Raw genomic sequence first — 22,309 nt, 5'->3', positions numbered from 1 at the left:
TTCACAGTTACATAGCATTTAGAGTTTAAGAAGTCGATCCATCTGTCGTTCTTACTACTTGTTCTAAGTTCGCACGCTTTCAGAAAACGAAGTACTCTTAGTCGTCATACTGAAAGGTACAACCGTTGTATCCTAGGAGACAAACACCTTACTGGTTTTAGTACTAATACCAGGGTGTTCACTGTCTTAAGGAAAGAGACAACTCGACTCGGCTTTCTCTCTCTAATCTTTTATTTAATCCTTGTTTTTAAATAATATTGTTTTCCTTTTTTAATCTGTTTGAGATACAATATTAATTTTTTTTTTTAGAAATAAAATTATCTCTGAATCTATTTCAGAAAGACACTCTAAAGTGTATCCCTGTTTCATTAAAGAAAAAAAAAATAGGAAGATCAGATTCTTGTTTTTTTCATAATACCAGAAGATCAACAATCTTAAGACAGTGAACTTGATATCTTTTTTGTTTTTCTGGTTGAAACAGAAAATTAATTTGTTCTGTTATTTTGATTATCAGAAAATGGCAACAACCACAGAATCCGTTGTTAAGCAAGTTGGTCCAACTCACGCTGAAAAACCAGAGAAGTTTTCTTGAGTTGACTTTAAGCGTTGGCAACAAAAGATGTTGTTCTATTTGACTACTTTAGGGTTAGTCAAGTACCTATCTGAACCGAAGCCGACTCTTGAAAGGGATGGAGATGTTCAGCATGTATCTGCCATTGAAGCATGGAAGCACTCAGACTTTCTGTGTAAGAATTACATTCTTAACTCACTGGAAAATGGTTTATACAATGTCTATTATGGTATAGACACGGCTAAGGAACTCTGGGAGACCTTGGCTAATAAATATAAAACTGAAACAGCAGGAGTTAAGAAATTTATAGTGGGTAGATTTCTGGATTTTAAAATGACTGATATCAAACCAGTAATGGTTCAAGTCCAGGAATTTCAACTTCTCTTACAAGAATTGAAGTCTGAGAATATGGTTGCAAACGAATCATTCCAAGTGAGGGCTATGATCGAAAAATTACCTCCATCTTGGAAGGATTTTAAGAACTACTTGAGACATAAGAACAAAGAAATGTCTCTTGAAGAAATTATCCTCAAGTTAAGAATTGAAGAGGATAGTCGTAATGCAGAAAAGAAGATAGAAAAGAATGGGTCTTCTTCTGCAAAAGTCAACATGGTTGAGGGTGAACCAAACCCCAAACAGAAAAGAAAAAGAATGAGACCAGGTAAGCCATCAAAGAAAAATAATGACCGCTTTGATGGTACTTGTCACAATTGTGGCAAAAAGGGTCATTTTGCTAGAGATTGTCGTACTAAAAACGGCAAATTCAATAAGAACAAGAAGGCTAAAAATCAGGCCTCTCTTGTGGAAGATGAAGAACTCCAGAACCTATGTGCTTTGGTTACTGGAATGGAGGAAGAAATAGAAGAAGTAACAGAAGACCTTCAGAACCTTAATATATGTAATGTAGTTTCTGAAGTCAACTTGGTTGGTGGAAATCCAAGTGATTGGTGGGTTGATACAGGAGCCACTAAACATATTTGTGGAGACAAAAACTTGTTTTCTACATATACCAAAATTCCAGAAGGAGAAATCCTCTTTATGGGAAATGCTTCTACTACTCAAGTTGCTGGAAAAGGGAAGGTAGTCCTGAAATTTACATCAGGGAAAGAAGTTACCCTCAACGATGTATTTCATGCACCAGATATTCGTAAGAATTTGGTATCTGGTTCCTTGCTTTCAAAAAATGGGTTCAAGCTAGTATTTGAGTCTAATAATTTTGTATTAAGCAAGAGTGGTAAGTATGTGGGTAAGGGTTATCTATGTGGGGGGTTATTTAAGATGAATGTAATAACTGTATCTCCAAAAATTATTAATAAAGATAATGTTGCTTATGTTGTTGTTGATTCTTGTAGTATTTGGCATAAAAGACTTGGCCATGTAAATAACCATTCATTAAAGAAGTTAATGAATATGGATTTAATCCCAAGATTTGAAGTTGACACTAAAGAAAAGTGTCAAACATGTGTCGAGTCTAAATCAACAAAGACTTCATTTCATTCCATAGAAAGAAATACAGAACCACTAGATTTAATACATAGTGACATATGTGATTTAAAATTGGTTCAAACAAGAGGTGGAAAGAAATACTTTATTACCTTTATTGACGATTCTACTCGTTACTGTTATGTTTACTTACTTAGAAGTAAAGATGAAGCGGTAGAGAAGTTTGAACTTTATAAAAATGAAGTATAAAATCAACTTAACAAAAAGATAAAAGCACTAAGAAGTGACAGAGGAGGAGAATATGAATCTCCCTTTAAGGAATTATGTGCCAAAATGGCATTATTCATCAAACGACAGCTCCATACACACCTCAACAGAATGGTGTAGCCGAGCGTAAAAACAGAACCTTAAAAGAGATGATGAATGCTTTGTTACTAAGTTCTGGTTTACCACAGAATTTGTAGGGGGAGGCTTTACTCACAGCAAATCATCTATTAAATAGATTGCCCCATAGAAAAACAGGAAAAATTCCATATGAAATATGGAAAGAAAGGAAACCTTCCTTTAAATTCACAAAAGTGTGGGGGTGTCTTGCAAAGGTACTAGTCCCTCTTCCTAAAAGAGTCAAGATAGGACCAAAGACAATAGACTGTGTATATATAGGACCTGCTATGAATAGTGGTGCTTATAGATTTTTAGTACACAAATCAGATATATCAGATATTCATCCAAATACTGTTTTAGAATCAAGGGATGCTGAGTTCTTTGAACACATCTTTCCTTATAAACTAAATTTGGATAAATATTCTGAAACCAGAAAACGTGATAGGGAAGAAGATATCCAAATTCTAGAAACATCTCAAAGAGATAGAATGGATGAAAAGGAAAATGAGACTGAACCTCGGAAAAGTAAAAGGATAAAGGTAGCTAAGACTTTTGGTCCTGATTTTCTCACCTATATGGTTGAAAATGAGCCTCAGACATTCACAGAAGCAATGGCTACCCCAGAAGCTCCATTCTGGAAAGAAGCTGTGAATAGTGAAATAGATTCTATTATGCAAAATCATACATGGGAAATTGTAGATCTTCCACCTGGATGTAAGCCCTTAGGCTCCAAATGGATTTTTAAGAAAAAATTAAAAATAGATGGATCTATTGACAAGTACAAAGCAAGACTTGTGGCAAAAGGTTTTCGACAACGAGAAGGATTGGACTATTTCGATACCTACTCTCCAGTGAGTCGAATAACCTCTATAAGAATGTTAGTATCCTTAACATCCTTATATAATTTGGAAATTCACCAGATGGATGTGAAAACTGCCTTTTTAAATGGACAATTAGAAGAAGAAATCTATATGAACCAGCCTGAAGGGTTTGTGGTTCCTGGCCAAGAAAAGAAAGTTTGTAGATTAGTGAAATCACTATATGGGTTGAAGCAGGCCCCAAAACAATGGCATGTTAAATTTGATAATACATTATTATCAAATGGATTCCAAATAAATGAATGTGACAAATGTGTCTATGTTAAGAACACAAATAAAGGGTGTGTTATTCTGTGTCTATATGTAGATGACATGCTAATTATGGGAAATAACTTAGATGTAATCAACACTACTAAGAAAATGCTTTCTAAGATTTTCGATATGAAAGATTTAGGAAAAGCAGAAGTAATCTTGGGGATCAAACTTACTAAGACCAGTAAAGGGATAAGTTTATCTCCAACTCATTATGTGGAAAAAATATTAGAAAAATTTAGTAAAAATGATCTCAAGACTGTAGTAACTCCATTAGACCCAAGTATTCATCTTATGAAGAATACTGGGAATGGAGTAAGACAATTAGAATACTCAAGGATTATAGGAAGCCTTATGTATTTAATGAATTGTACTAGACCAGACATAGCTCTTTCGGTTAGTAAACTAAGAAGATTTACTAGTAATCCAAGTAGTACTCACTGGGATGCCATAACAAGGTTGTTACGGTATTTAAGGTATACAAAGGATTATGAACTTCATTATACCAGGTACCCAGAAGTACTTGAAGGATATTGTGATGCAAATTGGATATACGATACCGATGATACAAGATCAACCAGTGGTTATGTATTTACACTGGGAGGGGCTGCCATATCTTGGAAATCTTCTAAGCAAACTTGTATTGCTAGATCAACGATGGATTCCGAATTCATTGCTTTGGATAAAGCTGCAGAAGAAGCCGAGTGGCTTAGACAGTTTTTAGAAGATATACCAATATGGCCTAAGCCTGTGCCTGCAATCAAGATTCATTGTGACAATCAAGCTGCGATTGCTCAGGCACATAGTAAAATGTATAATGGTAAGTCTCGACACATCCGTCGAAGACATAATACCGTGAAGCAATTACTCTCTGAAGGAGTTATTACAATAGATTATGTAAAATCTAAAGAAAACCTAGCTGATCCTTTCACTAAGGGACTGCCTAGAGATCTTGTAATTGCTTCATCAAGGGGAATGGGTTTACTGCCTAAAGTAAATGAGTAAAGGCATAATGAAACCCTACCTAGAAGACTGGAGATCCCACGATCTAGGTTCAAAGGGAAACTAAAGTTATATCCTGACTCGAACAAAACACTGGAAGAGAGTTTCTCTCTTTCCCATTCCTAGGATGAAATCAGTGTTGTCTGCAATGCAGAGGTTAAGCTTACAGCTTTTAATGTATCCGAAAAATTTAGAAATTTGTCTATAAGGAAGGTATAGCAGTGTACCTAAGTAGGAAACACCTATATGTGTGGGAATTGGTGTCGGTTTTATAAGAAGGTCGTATTAGGCTGACTTCTCTAATGCACACACGAAACTAGGAACGTTCATGACCGCAAAGAACACAACCGAGAACTTAAAACAAGTAAGGAATTAGCTGTGTGTTAATTATATTTGGCTTACAATTACCAGGACTCAGTTCAAGACTAACAGTTCACTGTTGTCCTTGTAAACCTGATAGTTATCACTAGGGAAGGTTCAAAGCTTTAAAGCCACCTTCATCCGATGCAGCGACACTCCGCGTAAGAACTACTGTCTGTCAGCATTATAGCATAGTAAGGTCTGTCAGTTTCCTATGATTTTCGAACATGTAATAATCATTCATGTGGGGGATTGTTGGAATCGGTACCGAGCTCAAAAGTAGCTGGACCGGTTTTTGACTAATTTGATGTACCTATATTCGTTAGAATCTCGAGCAATACGTCTCGTTGGATTCGTCTCGTCGAGCTCTTGAATTTAGACTCAAATTTTGTCCAAATCCGATTCCGTATGAGTGAGTTATTACAAAATTCGTTTGGTATGGGTACCATTAACTCAAAACCGGGATTTTGAGTTAGTACCACATTTATGAAAGAGGAAATGGTTTATTTCCTTTTATAGAACCTTCCATATATTTATGGTATGTTCTTTAGAATAGAAAGGTGACTCACGTGGTTTGCACCACGCAAACCACGCACGCGCACGCGCGGCGTGGGCGAATGGGCGTTTAGGGCGCATTGGGCGCTTTTGAGGCGCCCGCACGCACTTTGCACGTACGCATCGTCGCGAGGAGCGAGGAGCGATTGGAGCCTTGGATTTTACGATCATAGATATGATCTGACGGTCAGGATATTTGGCGCTCTTTAAGATAGATCCGTTGATGATCTAACGGTGGACGTTCAATGCGCGAGATCTTTATAGATCCGTTAAGATCTGACGGTCAACATGGCACCCGAAAACCAACAGACAAATATGACTGTTGGGAAGCATGCATTCTTTTCTAAGGCACCTGTCTGAAGTGTCACCAATACTTCTATAAATACCAAACAGAATCTAGCAAACAAAACACGAAAATTTTAGCATTCACAGTTACATAGCATTTAGAGTTTAAGAAGTCGATCCATCTGTCGTTCTTACTACTTGTTCTAAGTTCGCACGCTTTCAGAAAACGAAGTACTCTTAGTCATCATACTGAAAGGTACAGCCGTTGTATCCTAGGAGACAAACACCTTACTGGTTTTAGTACTAATACCAGGGTGTTCACTGTCTTAAGGAAAGAGACAACTCGACTCGGCTTTCTCTCTCTAATCTTTTATTTAATCCTTGTTTTTAAATAATATTGTTTTCCTTTTAATCTGTTTGAGATATAATACTAATTTTTTTTTTTAGAAATAAAATTATCTCTGAATCTATTTCAGAAAGACACTCTAAAGTGTATCCCTGTTTCATTAAAGAAAAAAAAAACAGGAAGATCAGATTCTTGTTTTTTTCATAATACCAGAAGATCAACATTAACAATCTCTCTCGTCTCTCTATACCTCTCGGTTACATTGTCTCTCTCTCTCTCTCACTTGATCAAATCATATGGGTTTGATATTTCACATGGTATAAGAGCAAGGTTTGATGATTTCTTGATTTTTTACACAATGCCTTCTTCCGCTGATCTTTTTTCTGAAAACATCTCTACAAATCCTTCTGTCATCTTTGACGTTCATCACTCGGATTACCAGACTACTATCCTGATTGCCCCACTATTAAGCAGAGATAACTATGCCTTTTGATCTCGTGGAATGAAGATGGCTTTAAGAGCCAGAGATAAACTCGGTTTTGCTAATGGTTTTTCACAAAGCCCTCTTCTCCCTCTGGTTTGCATGCTTGAGAACGTTGTAGTGATTTGGTCGCCAGTTGGATAGTAAATTCTGTTGCCCCAGATATCTGTCAATCAATTCTTTATGATGAATTTGCTTTTGATATTTGACAAAATCTTTACAAAAGTCTTCATCAAACGAATGCACCTAAGATATTCCAACTTCAGACTGCCATCTCTTCGTTCAGACAAGACGGCTTGGATGTTTCCCAAGCTTAAAGCACTTCAAGATGAGCTTCAGTCTTTAATGGTGACTGCCCCTTGCTTTTGTGGACAAGGAAAATCTCTCCTTGATCGTACGAATCAAGATCGTTCCATGGAGTTCCTTCAAGGACTTCATGATCGCTTTTCAACTATTCGTAGTCAAATCTTGTTAATGGATCCCATCCTTCTCTCCTAAAAAAGGGTGCTGATGCAGGCGCATAAACGTGTGGGCCCACGTCCACGCGTGCCCACATCCTATTTGGTTATAATAGTAGTTTATTTAGTATAGGAGAAGTTACTTTAATTTGATATTTCTTTATTTTTAAATTTTCTATGTTTGAGTAGTTTATTATTTTAGGAATCCTAGTTTGAGTCTATCTAGGAAGGTTTATTATCTTATAAAAGGAGATCTAGTCTATGTTATTATTCACCTTGAAGAGAAAAACAATTGAAGTTATTAAGAATTTAAGTTTAGTTTATCGTTTCTTTCAGTTTTCTTTAATTGTTCTTAGTTTATTTTATTGTTCTTTAATTATTCCGCTGCGTCTACATCAAGTGGTATTCAGAGCCATTTTTTTTTAACCAATCACAATGGTTAATCCTACCGTTCCTACTCCAACAATCAAAGAGAAGACACCAACTTTTGCCTCCGAATGGGACAACATCAACAAGAAGTTATCCTCGGTTACAAAATTGGAAGAAGCTTTCGAAAATTACAAGAAGGAAAATATGGAAAAATTCGATCAAGTCAATGATTCCATCATGAAGTTATCTAAACAAATCTAAGGCATATGTAAGTCTCCCTCTTTTACCACCACTCCTTCATCTACTACTTCCATTCAAACATCATTACCACAACCACTCCCAACCACAACACCAATTTCAATTCCCCTACTTGGTCAACCTATCACTAACCCATGCCCGACCACTTTCCTCCCACCGATTCACATAAACCCTACATCCATTCCAACCACACCACCTTTCTCCTTCAACGAACAACAAACATCAAACCAACCCGAATCGTTCTCCCACCATTCTACTACCAACCCAAGTATCACCCAACCGTACCCCTTTCAAACACCTCGGCAATATTATTCACCAAACACCATCCCACTCGAAACCCAAACCCAAAACCACCACACATACACAAACCCTAGTTATGTAGGCTACAACCCGAATTCTATAGGCACCCCTAGTTTCCCTATACATAATATTCAAATCCCATCTATAGCCACCACCCAACTAACCCTACCCCAATATCACCAACATGTTCCTGGTTCCCTCCCAATCTTTTGGTGTCAAACACCATCACCAACACAACAAACCTCTCCTTATTATTCCATATCCCCAACACTTCTACCACAAAATTTTGAATCTTCTCATCAAGTTGAAACTTAGTTATCAACACACCCAAGTAATCAAAACCCAGAATTTAGTGAAGGAAAAGAAGAACAAAAAGAAATTATCAAAACCCATCAAAACCAAGAAGAAGAACAACAAGAGAAACACCCATTAGTCACTACACACACTAAGTTTGATGATGTGAATGATCAGTCTTTAGTATTCGGTGGAGGGATTCATGATGGATTCTCGGTTTCATGTGACTGGGATATGTCAAATATTGTTAAATTTGATGATTTGATAGTTCCATCTGGTTCAAATCAGGCTTTGCCACCTTATGATGGTTCTTCTTCATCTTCTTCCTACCGTATTCGCATGGAAGTGCCTACTTATGATGGTTCGAATCACAAAATTTTTCTGAATCAATTATGTCCCACATCGCCGCTTTCTCTATCAAATCTCTTCCTACAAAATTTTCTTCAAACAATTAAGAAAAATAGGATCAATTTTCCAATTCTTACAATGAACCTATACTCAATGGTCAAAGATCACATACCAATTGAACAACTTCCATCTAGGTTTCACATATCAATTGAAGAAAACAAACAGTGGGCTCCAGGTATTGATCACGTTAGAGTACATAAACTACATGAAGATGAACGTGGAAAAGTTAATTTTGCGTGGCATATCTACACTACATGGTTCCATATCGATATCTTAGTTAGCGATGGTTATGCTTATACTTTGGCTATTGATGAAGTATTTTGGAAATTTGTTACAATTACTCTTACTTCACACTTGCTCATAGTACTTCACACTTTCTTGAAGATTAAGTGGTTGAGCCTACCGTGGGAAGATGGCGAGATGAACATTATTTATTCACTAAGGTTAATTTTGCGAGAATCATTGGCATATGAGTTTGGGTACGAGGTTGACGATTACTTGCACATTAGTATCCTTCCATTCCAGTGCAAACTTCGTTCGAAGTGGAAATTACGGATCGCCATGACAAAGTTCATCGTCTGTGGGTGCATCAACTTGTTTTCTTCATCGAAATCGGTTCGGGACGAACCTTCTGGGGAACAGGGTGCTGATGCAGGCGCATAAACGTGTGGGCCCACGTCCACGCGTGCCCACATCCTATTTGGTTATAATAGTAGTTTATTTAGTATAGGAGAAGTTACTTTAATTTGATATTTCTTTATTTTTAAAGTTTCTATGTTTGAGTAGTTTATTATTTTAGGAATCCTAGTTTGAGTCTATCTAGGAAGGTTTATTATCTTATAAAAGGAGATCTAGTCTATGTTATTATTCACCTTGAAGAGAAAAACAATTGAAGTTATTAAGAATTTAAGTTTAGTTTATCGTTTCTTTCAGTTTTCTTTAATTGTTCTTAGTTTATTTTATTGTTCTTTAATTATTCCGCTGCGTCTACATCACATAGTCTCGTAAAACAAGAGGAAACTCAACAAACAATAATGCACAATACTACTACGGGTACGGAAGCTGCTGCCCTAGCAGTCCACCGATCCGACAACACTCGGTTTGACCAAGGTGAAAGAACCGAGGAACCTCGGCCAAAACGAACTCGTCCTTATTGTGAATATTATCGCTTGCATGGTCATATCCAATCAATATGCTATAATGTCCATGGATATCCACCACGTTCAAGACCGAGTTTCATCATTGCTTTGGTAACCACGGAGAATTCCCAACCAGAGGTGCCTTTAGCGAGCACCATGACAGTCGAACAGTTTGCCATCCTCCACAATCTTTTGGACCAACACCTAAACAATGCAGGCACACCCAATTTAACACCACTCAAGCCGACACCAATATCAACATAACAGGTATGTTTTTTAATTCGATTCCTTAGATCATTGATTCAGGAGCTACGAAGCTTATTTGTTCCACTCTTTCTTTGTTCTCTAATTATGTTATGGCTCCACCTAACTATTTTGTTCGGCTTCCTGATGGCTTAAGTTGTCGTGTTCCACGTGGGTTCTGTTTCTTTTTCAATGGATTTATGAAAACAGGGCCATAAAGGAAGATGGTCATAAAGTAGGGGGCAAAAAAGGAAATAGCTCTTATTTCTATATGATATTTTACACATCCCGTCTTTTCGCTTTAATCTCACCTCTATTTCTCAGGTTACCAAATCTCTCTCATGTAAATTCACTTTTAAGTCATCTTCTTGTGTCTTTCAGGACCAAACGTAGACTCGGACAACTAGGCTTAGTGCAACTTGACTGTCTCTATTTTCTACGCATGGAGCCTGGGATATTTTTTATTTCTGTTTCTAGTGATTCTAGTTCGTCTGATGTTTGGCATTGGCGTATAGGCCATCCTTCTTTAGCTCGTTTTCAGTTATTTTTAGACAAGTTTCCGTGTATTAAATCTAGTTTATCAAATAAATCTTTGTGTTTTATTTGATCCTTGTCTAAACTTTCTAGCCTCCCTTTTCTCGTGGTACTTCACGTAGTTCTCGCACTTTTGAGTTAATTCATGCCGATTTGTGGGGACCTTTTTCCCTTCCATTTCTCTCGAGATGTAGATATTTTCTAACCTTAGTAGATGATTTTTCTAATTGCACATGAATTTTTCTGATGCACTCTAAATCTGACACAAAACTATTTCTCTCTAATTTTATTAATTACATCAAAACTCAGTTTCAATATAAAGTTACTTCCCTTTCTTCAGGAAAAGGTGATATTTTATTCCCTCAGTTATACACCTTTCGATCTTATAATGGTTCTAATTTCTATCTCATGAACTCCAACGTTGGTTTCAAGATCAATGAATCATTCACCAATGGAGTTGTATCTACACCCCTCAACAAAATGGGATCATCGAGAGAAAACATCGCCACATTTTGGATGTAGCACGGGCTCTCCGTCTCCAAGCTAATCTACCTCTCTCCTTTTGGGGAGAATGTGTTCTCACGACTGTTTACCTAATCAAATAGCTTTCAACTCATATTCTTAATGGTAAATCACCTCATGAGATTCTACTCGGTTCTCCACCAAAGGTTGATCATCCTAAGGTATTTGGTTGTCGTTGCTTCGCTCACAACACTTCTATCAAAACTAACCTAGACCCCCGCACCATTCCGCGTATCAATGTAGGATACCCAGATGCCCAAAAGGGTTATCGGATTTTTGATCCATCTACAAATAAGATTTTTACGTCACACAATGTTATTTTTCATGAAAATCAATTTCCTATGCGTAACACTAATTCCTCTTGGGTCTCACCTCATCCATTCAACTCCATCTCTGATGACGGCTCCATCGATTTTCCAAAATCTCTTACATAGAACATCACTGTTTCGTTTCTGGAGTGCGCTCAGCGAACTTCACTTCCTGTCGCTTAAGTGCCCAGCCTGGCCTATTCTGATTCGACGAATTCTGAACGCTTGTCATCCTCTCCGGTCCCCCCTATTCCTTTGGCCCATTCTGCATTTCCTTCGATCGTCACGACCAGTCCCACGACTTCGTCCCATCCAACAAATATCCCTATTACGGGAACCTCTGCCTCCCCAGATCGTCACTCTCATCAGATTGACTCGGTAGCTCCTTCTCAGCAACCCGCTACAACAGGTAGACCTAACAGAATACGATGAGAACCCGCTCACCTCTCTGATTACGATTGTAACTTGTCCCTTCCCTTTTCAGACAAAACTTCTTCAGTCCAACATCCACTTTCTGATTGTCTGTCGATTACTTCTTTTTCACCGACTCATCAAGTCTTTCTTTCCTTTATCTTTTTCACCCGCTTATCAAGTCTTTCTTTTTTCATAGGCTACTTCGCCACATTGGCGCGAGGAAATGTCCAAAGAAATCACTACTATGGAATCTAACAAACCTTGGACTATCACTAATCTCCCGCCTGGTAAACGTCCTATTGGCTGAAATGGGTTTATAAAATCAAATTTAAATCTGACGTTTCTATTGAGCGATACAAAACTCACCTTTAAGCCAAAGGTTATAACCAAGTTGAGGGGCTTGATTATCATGATCCTTCGGGGTCTTGGTGGGATGCCTCAAGAAGCGTTGGGTCCGAGAGGATCCAGCGGCTGGCATTCCACACGCTTCGGGCAACAAGTGGGTTACGCCAAATCTCTTATCTAACGGTTCATTTATCATCTGTTGGGCATCATTCGGTATCCATCTAGTGGATGCCGTTTACTTCGCGTTTTCAAGCAAAATCTGATGGATCGGAAAGCAACCGACTCTAATATTCAGTTATTTCAAGTTGAGTCCGCCATTTTGAAGGGATATATCCATTGACCCCAAAAGACACATGTACCTATTTGAATCCTATTTAAACAACCCAAATCCATCTCATTTTTATCCAAATGATCCTCTTCTTTTCTTTTATTCTAAGATCGGTATTCTGGTACGTGTCTGGAATATAATTATGATTTTAGTAATATTCTGGTATATCTAGAACTCTGAAAAAAGAAGTCTCCGAGTGAATTCAATTCATTCTCTTCTGAACTAAAATCAGTATTCTGGTATGTGTCTGGAATATAAATCTGATTTTAGAAGTATTCTGGTACGTATCTGGAATTCTGAAGAAAGAAGTACAAAGTGAAGTTATAACATTCAAGAAGTGTCTAGAGCTCATATTATTTACGAAGGTTCGTCCACTTTCAGAATATAGAAGTACCATCTTAAAATTCTGAAAGGATAGTCGTTGTATCCCGAAGGCATATACCCTAGCTGTCAGTACTGTTACGGGGGTAAAATGTCTTAAGGAAAGAGAATTTATTCTCGCCTCGACTCCATAAATTCTTCTTACCTTCCATTAATTTTGTCTATCTCGGTTAATCCGGAAGAAGGATTACTGATAAGTCAGAATTCTCTCATAGTCTATTCTCTATAACTTAGAGAAAGGAAGTTCCCTACTTCAATTCAGACTCTGTCTTAATCAAGACAAGTCAGAGATAAAGTAAACGCGACTAATAATCAGAGGAACAACAAATTGAAAAGGTGATAAAACTTAATCATGAATCTTGCTCAAGTTTGAATTCTTTCTTTGAATTGAGTTTTATTAATTGCTTATCTATTTACCCCCTTTAGGTTTCTACGAATCACTCGATTTTATTTGGTATCTATTAGTACTTTTACATTGCTAAACGTGAATTCTTATGGAATGAGAATAATGGTTGTATGGTGATTATGGTAGTTATATGGTGGTTATAGTTCATACATATTATAGATAAACAGAATTTGTCAATTAAATCCAGTCCCATTTATTTTTTTACTTGAATTAAGTCGTGTTTATTTATTGACAATTCAGGATAAAAAGATATAGACAAAGAACCAAGCTACGGAAGAAATTGTAGGAGATCTAGAAAGCTCATAAGAATCACAACAGGAGTCCTTAGAGCTTATGGAGAAGCAAAAAGAGAAAAAAATAACACTAAGGAATTTTGATCATTTGTAACATTAGAGAGTCAAAGGGGCGTTAAGAAGGTCGAAGGAGTCTTAGAAGCTCTAATGATCAAATTTGAGAAGATTAAAGAAGAAATGAGCAATTTTCAAAGACTAGGGCAAAATGTTCTTTTAGATTTTTGGAGTCTAAGCTAGAAAACCCATGGGTCAAGGTAAAGCCCAATGGATTGAAAAAAAGAAGTCAACATTTTCTTGCCCATGTGGTTGAAAGTGTTGACATAAACTCCAAAACACTGGAAGTCTCATGTTCGATTCCCAGAGAAGGTTAAATTCTTGTTTTATTGAATATTGGGTATTAGAGGTATAAATAATGTAATAATAGTAAACACTTGGTTGCCCAAGTGGTTGATAAACTTAAACTCCAAAACTCTGGAGGTCCCAGGTTCGATTCCCAGAGGAGGCGGATTCCATGATTATTGAATTTGGGTTAAGGTATAAATAATGTAATAAGTTTGTCGGGCTTTAGGCCCTTTTCATGTTGTTGGGCTTTAGGCCTCTTTCATTTTAACTTAGGCGATTATCATACTTATCACATCTTCATGATCTATCAATGTCTTGTAACGACTAACGTAGATCGTAATTGATTTTTTTTTAAGTAAAGAAGGGAAAAATGGTCATTTTGTGTGAAGTTAGAAATCAGAGAACAAAATCGATCATTTTTCTCTAGGCACTTCATCTTCAACTTTGGGAAGTCTTAAAAAAAGACAGACTAGGTTTGGTGGTTTTGGAAGCTAGAGATAGAGGGAAGAACTAAGAAGTGGTCGGACCTTAGTTTCCTTGGCCCCGCCACTTGTTCCGGTGGCTTGGTCTGAGGCCAAGGGACCATGGAACGCAGCTACGAGCACTTGGCCAGGCACCATAACACGTGACGGGCAACTCAAGCATGGGGACAACCAAATATGTAGCTCGGGGGGAAAAATAGTGACCGCGACGGGTTGCTTGACTCGAGATGCTCGGAGACAAGCCGTAAGCAAACATCTTTGACCGGACCTTGATCGAACACCAAGAGCTTTGGTTGGGCCAACAACTTCTCGGCTAGACCAAATTGGTTCCTTCTTGATTTTTCTTAGCTCTTTTTGAGTGTTGTTTCTTCTTTGTCTAGATTTTCTAGGGTTATTCTAGGTTTTCTTGAGTAATTTAAGGGTTAAATATTAGTTCACGTAGTTGTTCAGTTCTAGACAGAGGAAATACTAATAAGAGTTAATCACGTCCTTTTGAATACTTTTGATAAACAATATTTGAGTACGATTATAATTAATTTAATAATGTTTAATAATCTCTCTAGTTCTTAATTTCTACTTGTTTTGATTCTTATTAACCTTTATATTAGTGAACAAAGTCGATTGCTATCCCATTATAATTATTCTAGTCTCGATTTTACTTGCGATTGAACGTAGATAAGGATGAAGTCTTGATTACGTTAATGCATATGTTTAGTTCTTTTTCTCAATTCTGATTCAATAAGTGTTTAAGCTTGTTTCTTATTTTATGCCATGCATTTCATAGTTACGCGATATTCTCTATTTTCGATTAAGACTCGACACTAACTATATATGAAGACCCTTTAACTAGTTATGACCATAAAGTATATCTAGCATTTAGTGTATCTATCTTTGAGTCGAGCAAGCCTAGACATAAAGAACCAAACCCAAGCAAGCATTGTATATATATTGCACGACAGATTCCAGAAATCTTCAACCTCTCCCACATCCAGAATAAACCCTAGCCTCACAACGATTAGCTTAAATTTAAGTTTTTAGTTGTTTCTTTCTTTGTTTCATTCGGTTATTGCCTAGTAATTAAAAACCTCATTTTGCTCGTTTAATTGCTCAGTTTTGGTGAAAGTTTTAATCATTTTTGGGGATCGTTAACATACAATCTCTAAATTACATAAGAGATATCCTTGTGGATTAATCCGGTCTTGGCGTGTACTCCTTGCTAATACCTCAGGTGAGGTCTGTAACCTTTTCGGGTGCACCAGACAGCTTGAAGTTTAAAATAAATGATATATAAGACCTGAGTGAAGAAAGGATAAGATTAATGGCTAAGAAGTAGACAAGGAAAGAATAGTCGCAAAAAATTTAGGGGATGCCCGTTGCGGGAGTAACCAGGATTGCAATTTGAATGCCTAAAAAGGATGTTATTGGGTATAATCAACCAGGATTGGAGCTTGAAAGCTTCAAACAAGGGGATGTAAGCAATACTGTTGAATAAAGGATCGAAAAAATTAACCTAGGATTTTAAGGTTGTGATTAATTTGAATGGGTTTTTCGTGAGGGAGTACCATACTTCTTTGTTTGTTTATAACAATTGAATTTTATGTATATGCATGGGCAACATCTCAAAGATGCACAAGATGACAAGAAGATATTCAAAATGCATGAGACCTATCACGCCACATCATCATCATCTTCTCCGGTAGGGTTCGCCGGCCGGCCAGCGACCTTCAATTTTTTTTATTCTCTCTCTAAAAAATTTTAACTCTATCTAAATCTGTAGAGAGAGAGAGAGTTTAAAATAATATTTTATTTATTTTTTAGAGAGAGAGAATAAAAAAAATTGAAGGTCGCCGGCCGGTGACTCCTGCCGGAGAAGATGATGATGTGGCGTTATTGGTGACTTGGCAGAGAGAGGAGATGAGATGAAGGAGAGAGAGTAACGGAAAGTTAACGGTAATTGAAAAAGAGGGTCATATGGGTATTTTTGCTAAAGTAGGGGGCTAGGCAGGAAGCTGTCACAAAGTTGGAGGCCATTTGGGAAATAACCCTTTTTAAAACAGACAATCACTTGGGACGAATATTCGTCATGTCCAAAGGATAATCATCTGATGGAGTCATCTCCGAAAGCACATAATCTTCTCCAATAGTAAGCATTTGTCTTTCTTCATTAGCATTCGTGCCTTGTCTTTGTGTAGATGAATTTTCGGTTGATTCATGCATTCCTTCTTCTTGTTCTCTGGGGAGTTGCCCTTGAGTATGTTCAGTATCTGTTAGGGTCTCTCCTTATAATAAAATGACTCTTAATTGAAATAGAATTTCCCTTATTCCTTATTTGGGGAGAAATAAAAACTTTTATTTTAAGCCTAAAAAAAGAATCCTATGTCTAGTAGAATACCTCTCTAATTATCATTATACAGGGGAAGAAATTATTCATACTTTCAAGTAAGAGAGTATCCTCTCAGATAACCTTCTCTGACTGTATCCTCTCGGTTAGAGAGAGAGGTCAAAGAGATGAGAGAGTGTGTGTGTGTGTGTGTGTGTGTGTGTGTGTGTGTGTGTGTGTGTGTGTGTGTGTGTGTGTGTGTGTGTGTGTGTGTGTGTGTGTGTGTGTGTGTGTGTGTGTGTGTGTGTGTGTGTGTGTGTGTGTGTGTGTGTGTGTGTGTGTGTGTGTGTGTGTGTGTGTGTGTGTGTGTGTGTGTGTGTGTGTGAGAGAGAGAATCCTCTCAGATCATATCATCTTAGGTTAGAGAGAGAGATTATGGAGATTAGACAGAGTTAGAGAAAGAGAGATTTCTGAAGTGGTTCTTTCAAGAGAGATTGGAAGAGAAGAATATTTGTTCGAAGAAAAGAAGATTATTAATCTAGTGAAGCAATTTAGTTTGTGGTTATCTTCTCCAGCCTTTGGTAATCTAGGATTTGTTCAAATCCGAAAGAGTAAGAGATTTCTATTTCTTTGTTTCTTTGTTCAGTTTATCCACCATAGTTTTGGTGAAGAGTTGTTATCCAAGAGTGTTTGTAAACATCTTGAAGAATTGGTTAGTCCCCTATTGCTTTAAGAAAGAATTGTGTAACCCATTATTTAATCACAGTGGAAGATTTCTGGACTAGGTCCCGTGGTTTTTTTATCTTCTATCTTGGAGGGGTTTTTTGCCACGTTAAATTATCTTGGTGTCTCTCCTTTTACTTTCAGATCTTTTATCTTCATATTCCTGAACAAGTTCATTAGGTTATTTTTCCCAACAAGTGGTACTAGAGCTCAGGTTGGATTTATCGTTCAGAAATATGGAAGTGAATACTGATCGCATGATTAGTTTAGATAGAGAAAACTATTTGATGTGGAAAGCAAAAATTGAAGATTTGTTATACTGCAAAGATCTAGCTGCACCCATTGAAAATCACAGTACAAAACCAATGAAGATGGATGAAGAAGACTGGAAGGTATTAGATCGAAAGGTTGTTCGATTTATTCGACAATGGGTAGAACCCGATGTTTTTCATCATGTATCGACGGAGACTTCTGCTTTTAGTGCCAAAAAGGCTTACTTGTTCAGAAAGCTAGGAAAATTACAATATAAAGAAGGAACCTCAATTGTTCAACACTTGAATGAGATGAAAATTCTAGTAAATCAGCTTTCTGCAATGAAGTTAGTTTTAGATGATGAGTTGCAGGTCTTACTTCTTCTAAATTCTTTACCAGATAGTTGGGAGACATTGGTGGTGTCTCTTAGCAATTGTGCTCCTGATGGCATAATGCGTATGAATCATGTAACAAGAAGTTGATTGAATGAAGAAACAAGAAGGAAATCGTCGTCAGACGAGTCTCATTCAGAAGCACTTATTACAGAAAGACGGGAAAGAGGTAAAAGTAGAAAACCTCATAACCGTGATAAGTCAAGGGGAAGATCAAAACCAAAGAAAGAGGTTAAATGTTTTGGTTGCGAAAAATGGGTCATTTTTCTTACTTCTGCCTGTTCTCGGACCTCGTCGATTAAGTCCAAGTGTTCCCGTACGAGTTCCTCGTTTGTCACGGGCTCGAAAATATTTGATTCTTAGGCTTGGCTTTCCTATTTCGACTGCCAGCACAGCTTCCATGTCGTACACCATTCGGGATGGTGTTTCCTCTGTGGCTCTTCGCGGTATGATGTGGTAGGTCCAAAACACGTTGGGGAGCTCATCTACCCAATTATTGTTACCGTCGCACTTAGTTTTGATGTACTTTACGAGAATTTTGTTAGTTGCCTCAACTTGGCTGTTTCCTGCGGGATGAGCGGGGCTGACATAAGCAGGCTAGATTCCATATTCTATGAGGAAGCTCTTCATTATATCGTTGTTGAACTGAGGTCCATTATCAATGATGAGGTCCCTCGAGACTCCATATCGGGTCATCACCTTGTTCCAATAACACCTTTGTGATGTTTTGGACAGTGACGCTGCCTCAACCCACTTGGTGAAGTAATCCACGATGACTAGTAGCATGTTTTTTCCTCCTGATCCCCTCGGGAAGGGTCCCACTAGGTCGGTTCCCCACTGTGCAAAGGGGCAGGGCCTTACGATCAGTGTCAACTCGTTGGAATGCATCTTGTGATCATTGGTGTACTTTTGGCAAGATTCACAGTACTTGTTGTATCTCATGCAATGTTTCAGCATCTTGGGACAGTAATATCCAACCAGAATTAGTTGTCTTTGCAACGTTCTTAGACCCACACGGTTCTAAGTTGTGTCTTTATGCATCTCCGTCATCACGTATTCCTGCTCCTCTTCTGCCATGCAGCGTCGTAAGGGATGGGCCAAAGACTTCCGGTAGAGGAGGATACCTCGGAGCATGGTGTATCTTGCTGCATTTCTCCTGATCCTTTTTGCTTCGTTAGCATCTTCGGGGAACTTATCCGTCTGCAAGTATTCTATATATGGCTTCATCCATGTGTCTTCCTGGGCCATTCTGATAGCGAGTATTTCTATGGCTTTGTCTATGCACTTCTTTTCCCGGGTCTGAAAGATCACCCCTGTTATCGCCTGACCTTTAATCATCTTGGACAAGGCATCTGCTAGCGTGTTTTCCTCTCGTGAAATTCTTGTGATAGTAAGCTTCTTAAACTGTCGAACGAGCTCGCTTACTTTTTCCACGTACTTTACGATTCTGGTACCTCTGACCTCGTAATCTCTGTTGATCTGGTTGACGACAAGCTGAGAATCACTGTACGTCTGGATGTTTGCGGCTCTGGCTTTCAGAGCCATCCGCAGCCTCATAAATAGGGCTTCGTATTTAGCTTCGTTGTTTGTTACAGCGAACCTGAACGTGATTGTTTGGAAAGTTTTCTCCCCTTTTGACCTGACTAGGACGACACCCGCCCCCTTCATAGGTTCGCTTGATGCTCCGTCTACGAAGACGGTCCAGGTCAGTTGTGACCCAATCTCCCTCGTGGTAATGAAACACTCTGCCTCTGAAGTTTGCCAATGTCTGCCCTTTGATGGTGCTTCGAGGCACATACTTGATGTCGAACTCGCTGAGCTCTACTGCCCACTTCGTCAGCCATTCTGATAGGTCCATCTTAAGCAGTACATTCTTTAGCGGTTGATCTATTTGTACGACAATGGTGTGAACCTGGAAATATGGTTGTAGCTTCCTAGCAATTAAGACGAGTGCGTAGGTCAGCTTTTCCACAATTGGGTAGTTCAGCTCCGCCCCGCTTAGTATTTTGCCGACGAAATACATTGGATGCATAACTGCGTTGATTGTTTGTATTATCACCACACAGACTACTTCTCTCGATGCTGTTAGACAAAAAGTTAACTCGTCTCCCGGATTCGGGCTGACTAGTAGAGGCATACTCATCAAGTGCGTCTTCAGGCTTTGAAAAGCTTGTTCAGCTTCTGATGCGCACTCAAATACTGGTATGCTTCTGAGAGTTTTGAAGAAGGGGAAGGTTTTGTCTCCCATTTTGCTCAAGAACCTTGAGAGGGATGTTAACCTTCCTATTAGCCTCTGGACTTCTTTTCATTTTTTTGGGTTAAGCATATCCATCACGATTGTGATTTTGGCCGGATTTGCATTTGTCCCTTTGTGACTCACCATAAATTCGAGAAATTTTCCCGAAGGTACTCTAAAGGCGCACTTCTCTTGGTTTAACTTCATATTGTAAGCTTAGAGCCTATCGAAGGTTATCTTGAGGTTCGGTATGAGGTTTTCGTGAACCTTTTTCTTTACGATCATATTGTCGACGTAACACTCGACTGTTTTTCCGAGTTGATCTTCGAATATTTTATTGACCAACCGCTGGAAGGTTGCTCCGACATTCTTGAGGTCGAAAGGCATCTGTTGGTAACAGTACGTCCCCCTATTCATTAATAAAGCGGTGTGCTCCTGGTCAGCCCAGTGCATGGCTATTTGGTGATAACCTGCGAAGGTGTCCATGAAGTTAAGCAGCTCGTGACCTGACGTGGAATCTACTTGTTGATCGATAAACGACAGAGGGAAGTTGTCTTTTGGACAGGCCTTGTTCAGGCTGGTGTAGTCTACACACATCCTCCACGTTTTATTTTTTGGTACAAGTAGCACATTGGCCAACCAATCAGGGTATCGTGCTTCTCGTATCACTCTTGAGGCCAATAATTTGTCGACCTGCTTCGCAATCTCTGTTTCTTTCCCAGGTGCAAAGTTCCTCTTCTTCTGTTTGATAGGTCTATTTTCTTCCTTGATGTTCAATTTGTGGGTGATAACGGAGGGGTTTATCTCCGAGACCTCATCAGTTCCTAAAGCAAAAACGTGTCGTGTGCTCTTAGGAAAGTGCTCAACTCCTCTTTCTCTTCTACGGTTAACGTGTTACCGACGTAGGTAACTTCTCTGGGGGTACCTCCGATTTGTACAGGTACCGCAATATCTGCCGGTATTTCCTCTTTTCTTTGCTCCTCTTTTACTTTGGGTTGCTCGGGTTCGGCCATAGGTTCCTCTAAAGTGGGATGTTGGGCCTGAGGATTCTTCGGGAGTGTGGTCCTCCAAAGACATGATTGCTCAAAGAGGTAAAAGCGATTAGTTTTAGATTAAATAAAGATTCGGGTTACCGAATTGATGATATTACTGCAGTTCAGCCTTCCTTCTAGCGCCAATTGCCGATGTCAAAAAATGGCTTTCCGTTAATCGGTCAAGAAGTCGAGACTTGATGCATGACATCGTTTGTTATGAAAAGGATATTGCATCAGGTTGATTGATACCCCTTCTTCTTCCTCCCGTTCCTTCCTCTCTGCTCTTTAGAAACCTGGGGAAAACCTGCAAAGGGTTCGAAAACCGTTCCGACACTCCAGAGAGTCAGATTGCTCTTTGCAGTAAAAGATTGAATACTGATTGAACCTTTTGGAGGAATGTGCTGATGTTACTCAGGTTGTCTTGTGGAAGACGATGGGGGGCCTTTTATAGGCTGAATTGGATCGACTATGATAGACAGTGTAGATGAGGCGAATGTCATCCATCGTTTAGGGAAGTTTCCCACTGTTCGTGGTTAGGGTTCCCTTTTGGGTTATCTAGTATCTAGGATACATAGAAGCTCCAATGTTCAAGGATACTTCGTAGATATCCTGTCGATGTGGTAAATCTTCTAGAAGATGTATCCCCCCTTTTAGACTCTTGAAGTCCAAGCTTATTTAACCACTTAAGATCTTTAACCGTCTGAGATCTTTAGGAAGATATCGGTATTAAGTCGGTAAGCATCCGGCGCGCTTCTGCCTTCCCAGTTTAGGACGCAAAGCATCGACCTTGCTTATGTGGACCCCCCTTACTCTTTTAGTGAATCACAGGGTTGATCTGACTGTGTCGTGGACGAAACAGGGATGAAACCCCTGAGCTGATCTTGGCCGACCTCCCAGTTCTAAGCGTAGGTGGCGGAGCATTGAAGGTCCAGCAGTCCTGCTGCCTTAAGCCGGGTTGACCCGTTAGACTT

The 22,309-nt window shown here is 38.7% G+C and overlaps 2 protein-coding genes across 2 annotated transcripts; one reads left to right on the top strand and one right to left on the bottom strand.

The window, feature by feature from the left end:
* The first annotated feature begins 619 nt into the window (after positions 1-619).
* On the top strand, positions 620-18,791 carry LOC147537180 (uncharacterized). Its single transcript, XM_086642742.1, has 5 exons — positions 620-1,805; positions 2,726-2,937; positions 3,319-4,348; positions 8,505-8,597; positions 18,529-18,791. Exons 1-5 carry the CDS (start codon positions 620-622, stop codon positions 18,789-18,791), a joined length of 2,784 nt encoding a protein of 927 aa, XP_086498868.1.
* A 297-nt stretch (positions 18,792-19,088) lies between these two features.
* On the bottom strand, positions 19,089-20,316 carry LOC147537179 (uncharacterized). Its single transcript, XM_086642741.1, has 2 exons — positions 19,868-20,316; positions 19,089-19,668 (listed from the first exon to the last, which is right to left on the bottom strand). The coding sequence occupies exons 1-2, from the start codon at positions 20,314-20,316 to the stop codon at positions 19,089-19,091; spliced, it is 1,029 nt and encodes a 342-aa protein (XP_086498867.1).
* Between the last annotated feature and the right edge of the window lie 1,993 nt (positions 20,317-22,309).

The sequence above is a fragment of the Eschscholzia californica genome, unplaced genomic scaffold, assembly GCF_041429995.1.
Source record: "Eschscholzia californica isolate CP2 unplaced genomic scaffold, dmEscCali1.0.p SCAF_5, whole genome shotgun sequence".
Taxonomy (NCBI): domain Eukaryota; kingdom Viridiplantae; phylum Streptophyta; class Magnoliopsida; order Ranunculales; family Papaveraceae; genus Eschscholzia; species Eschscholzia californica.
This window is presented reverse-complemented; position numbering and strand designations above follow the sequence as displayed.

Bases quoted from the DNA above. Each gene is read 5' to 3' on its own strand.
- LOC147537179 (XM_086642741.1), bottom strand. From the start codon at position 20,316: ATGGGAGACAAAACCTTCCCCTTCTTCAAAACTCTCAGAAGCATACCA. The intron at 19,669-19,867 runs GTATGTGCCTCG...AATCACGTTCAG, and splicing joins CTCAGCGAGTTCGACATCAA to GTTCGCTGTAACAAACAACG.
- LOC147537180 (XM_086642742.1), top strand. From the start codon at position 620: ATGTTGTTCTATTTGACTACTTTAGGGTTAGTCAAGTACCTATCTGAA. The intron at 1,806-2,725 runs GTAAGTATGTGG...TACACAAATCAG, and splicing joins TTTTGTATTAAGCAAGAGTG to ATATATCAGATATTCATCCA. The intron at 8,598-18,528 runs GTTCGAATCACA...ATGATGTGGTAG, and splicing joins GGAAGTGCCTACTTATGATG to GTCCAAAACACGTTGGGGAG.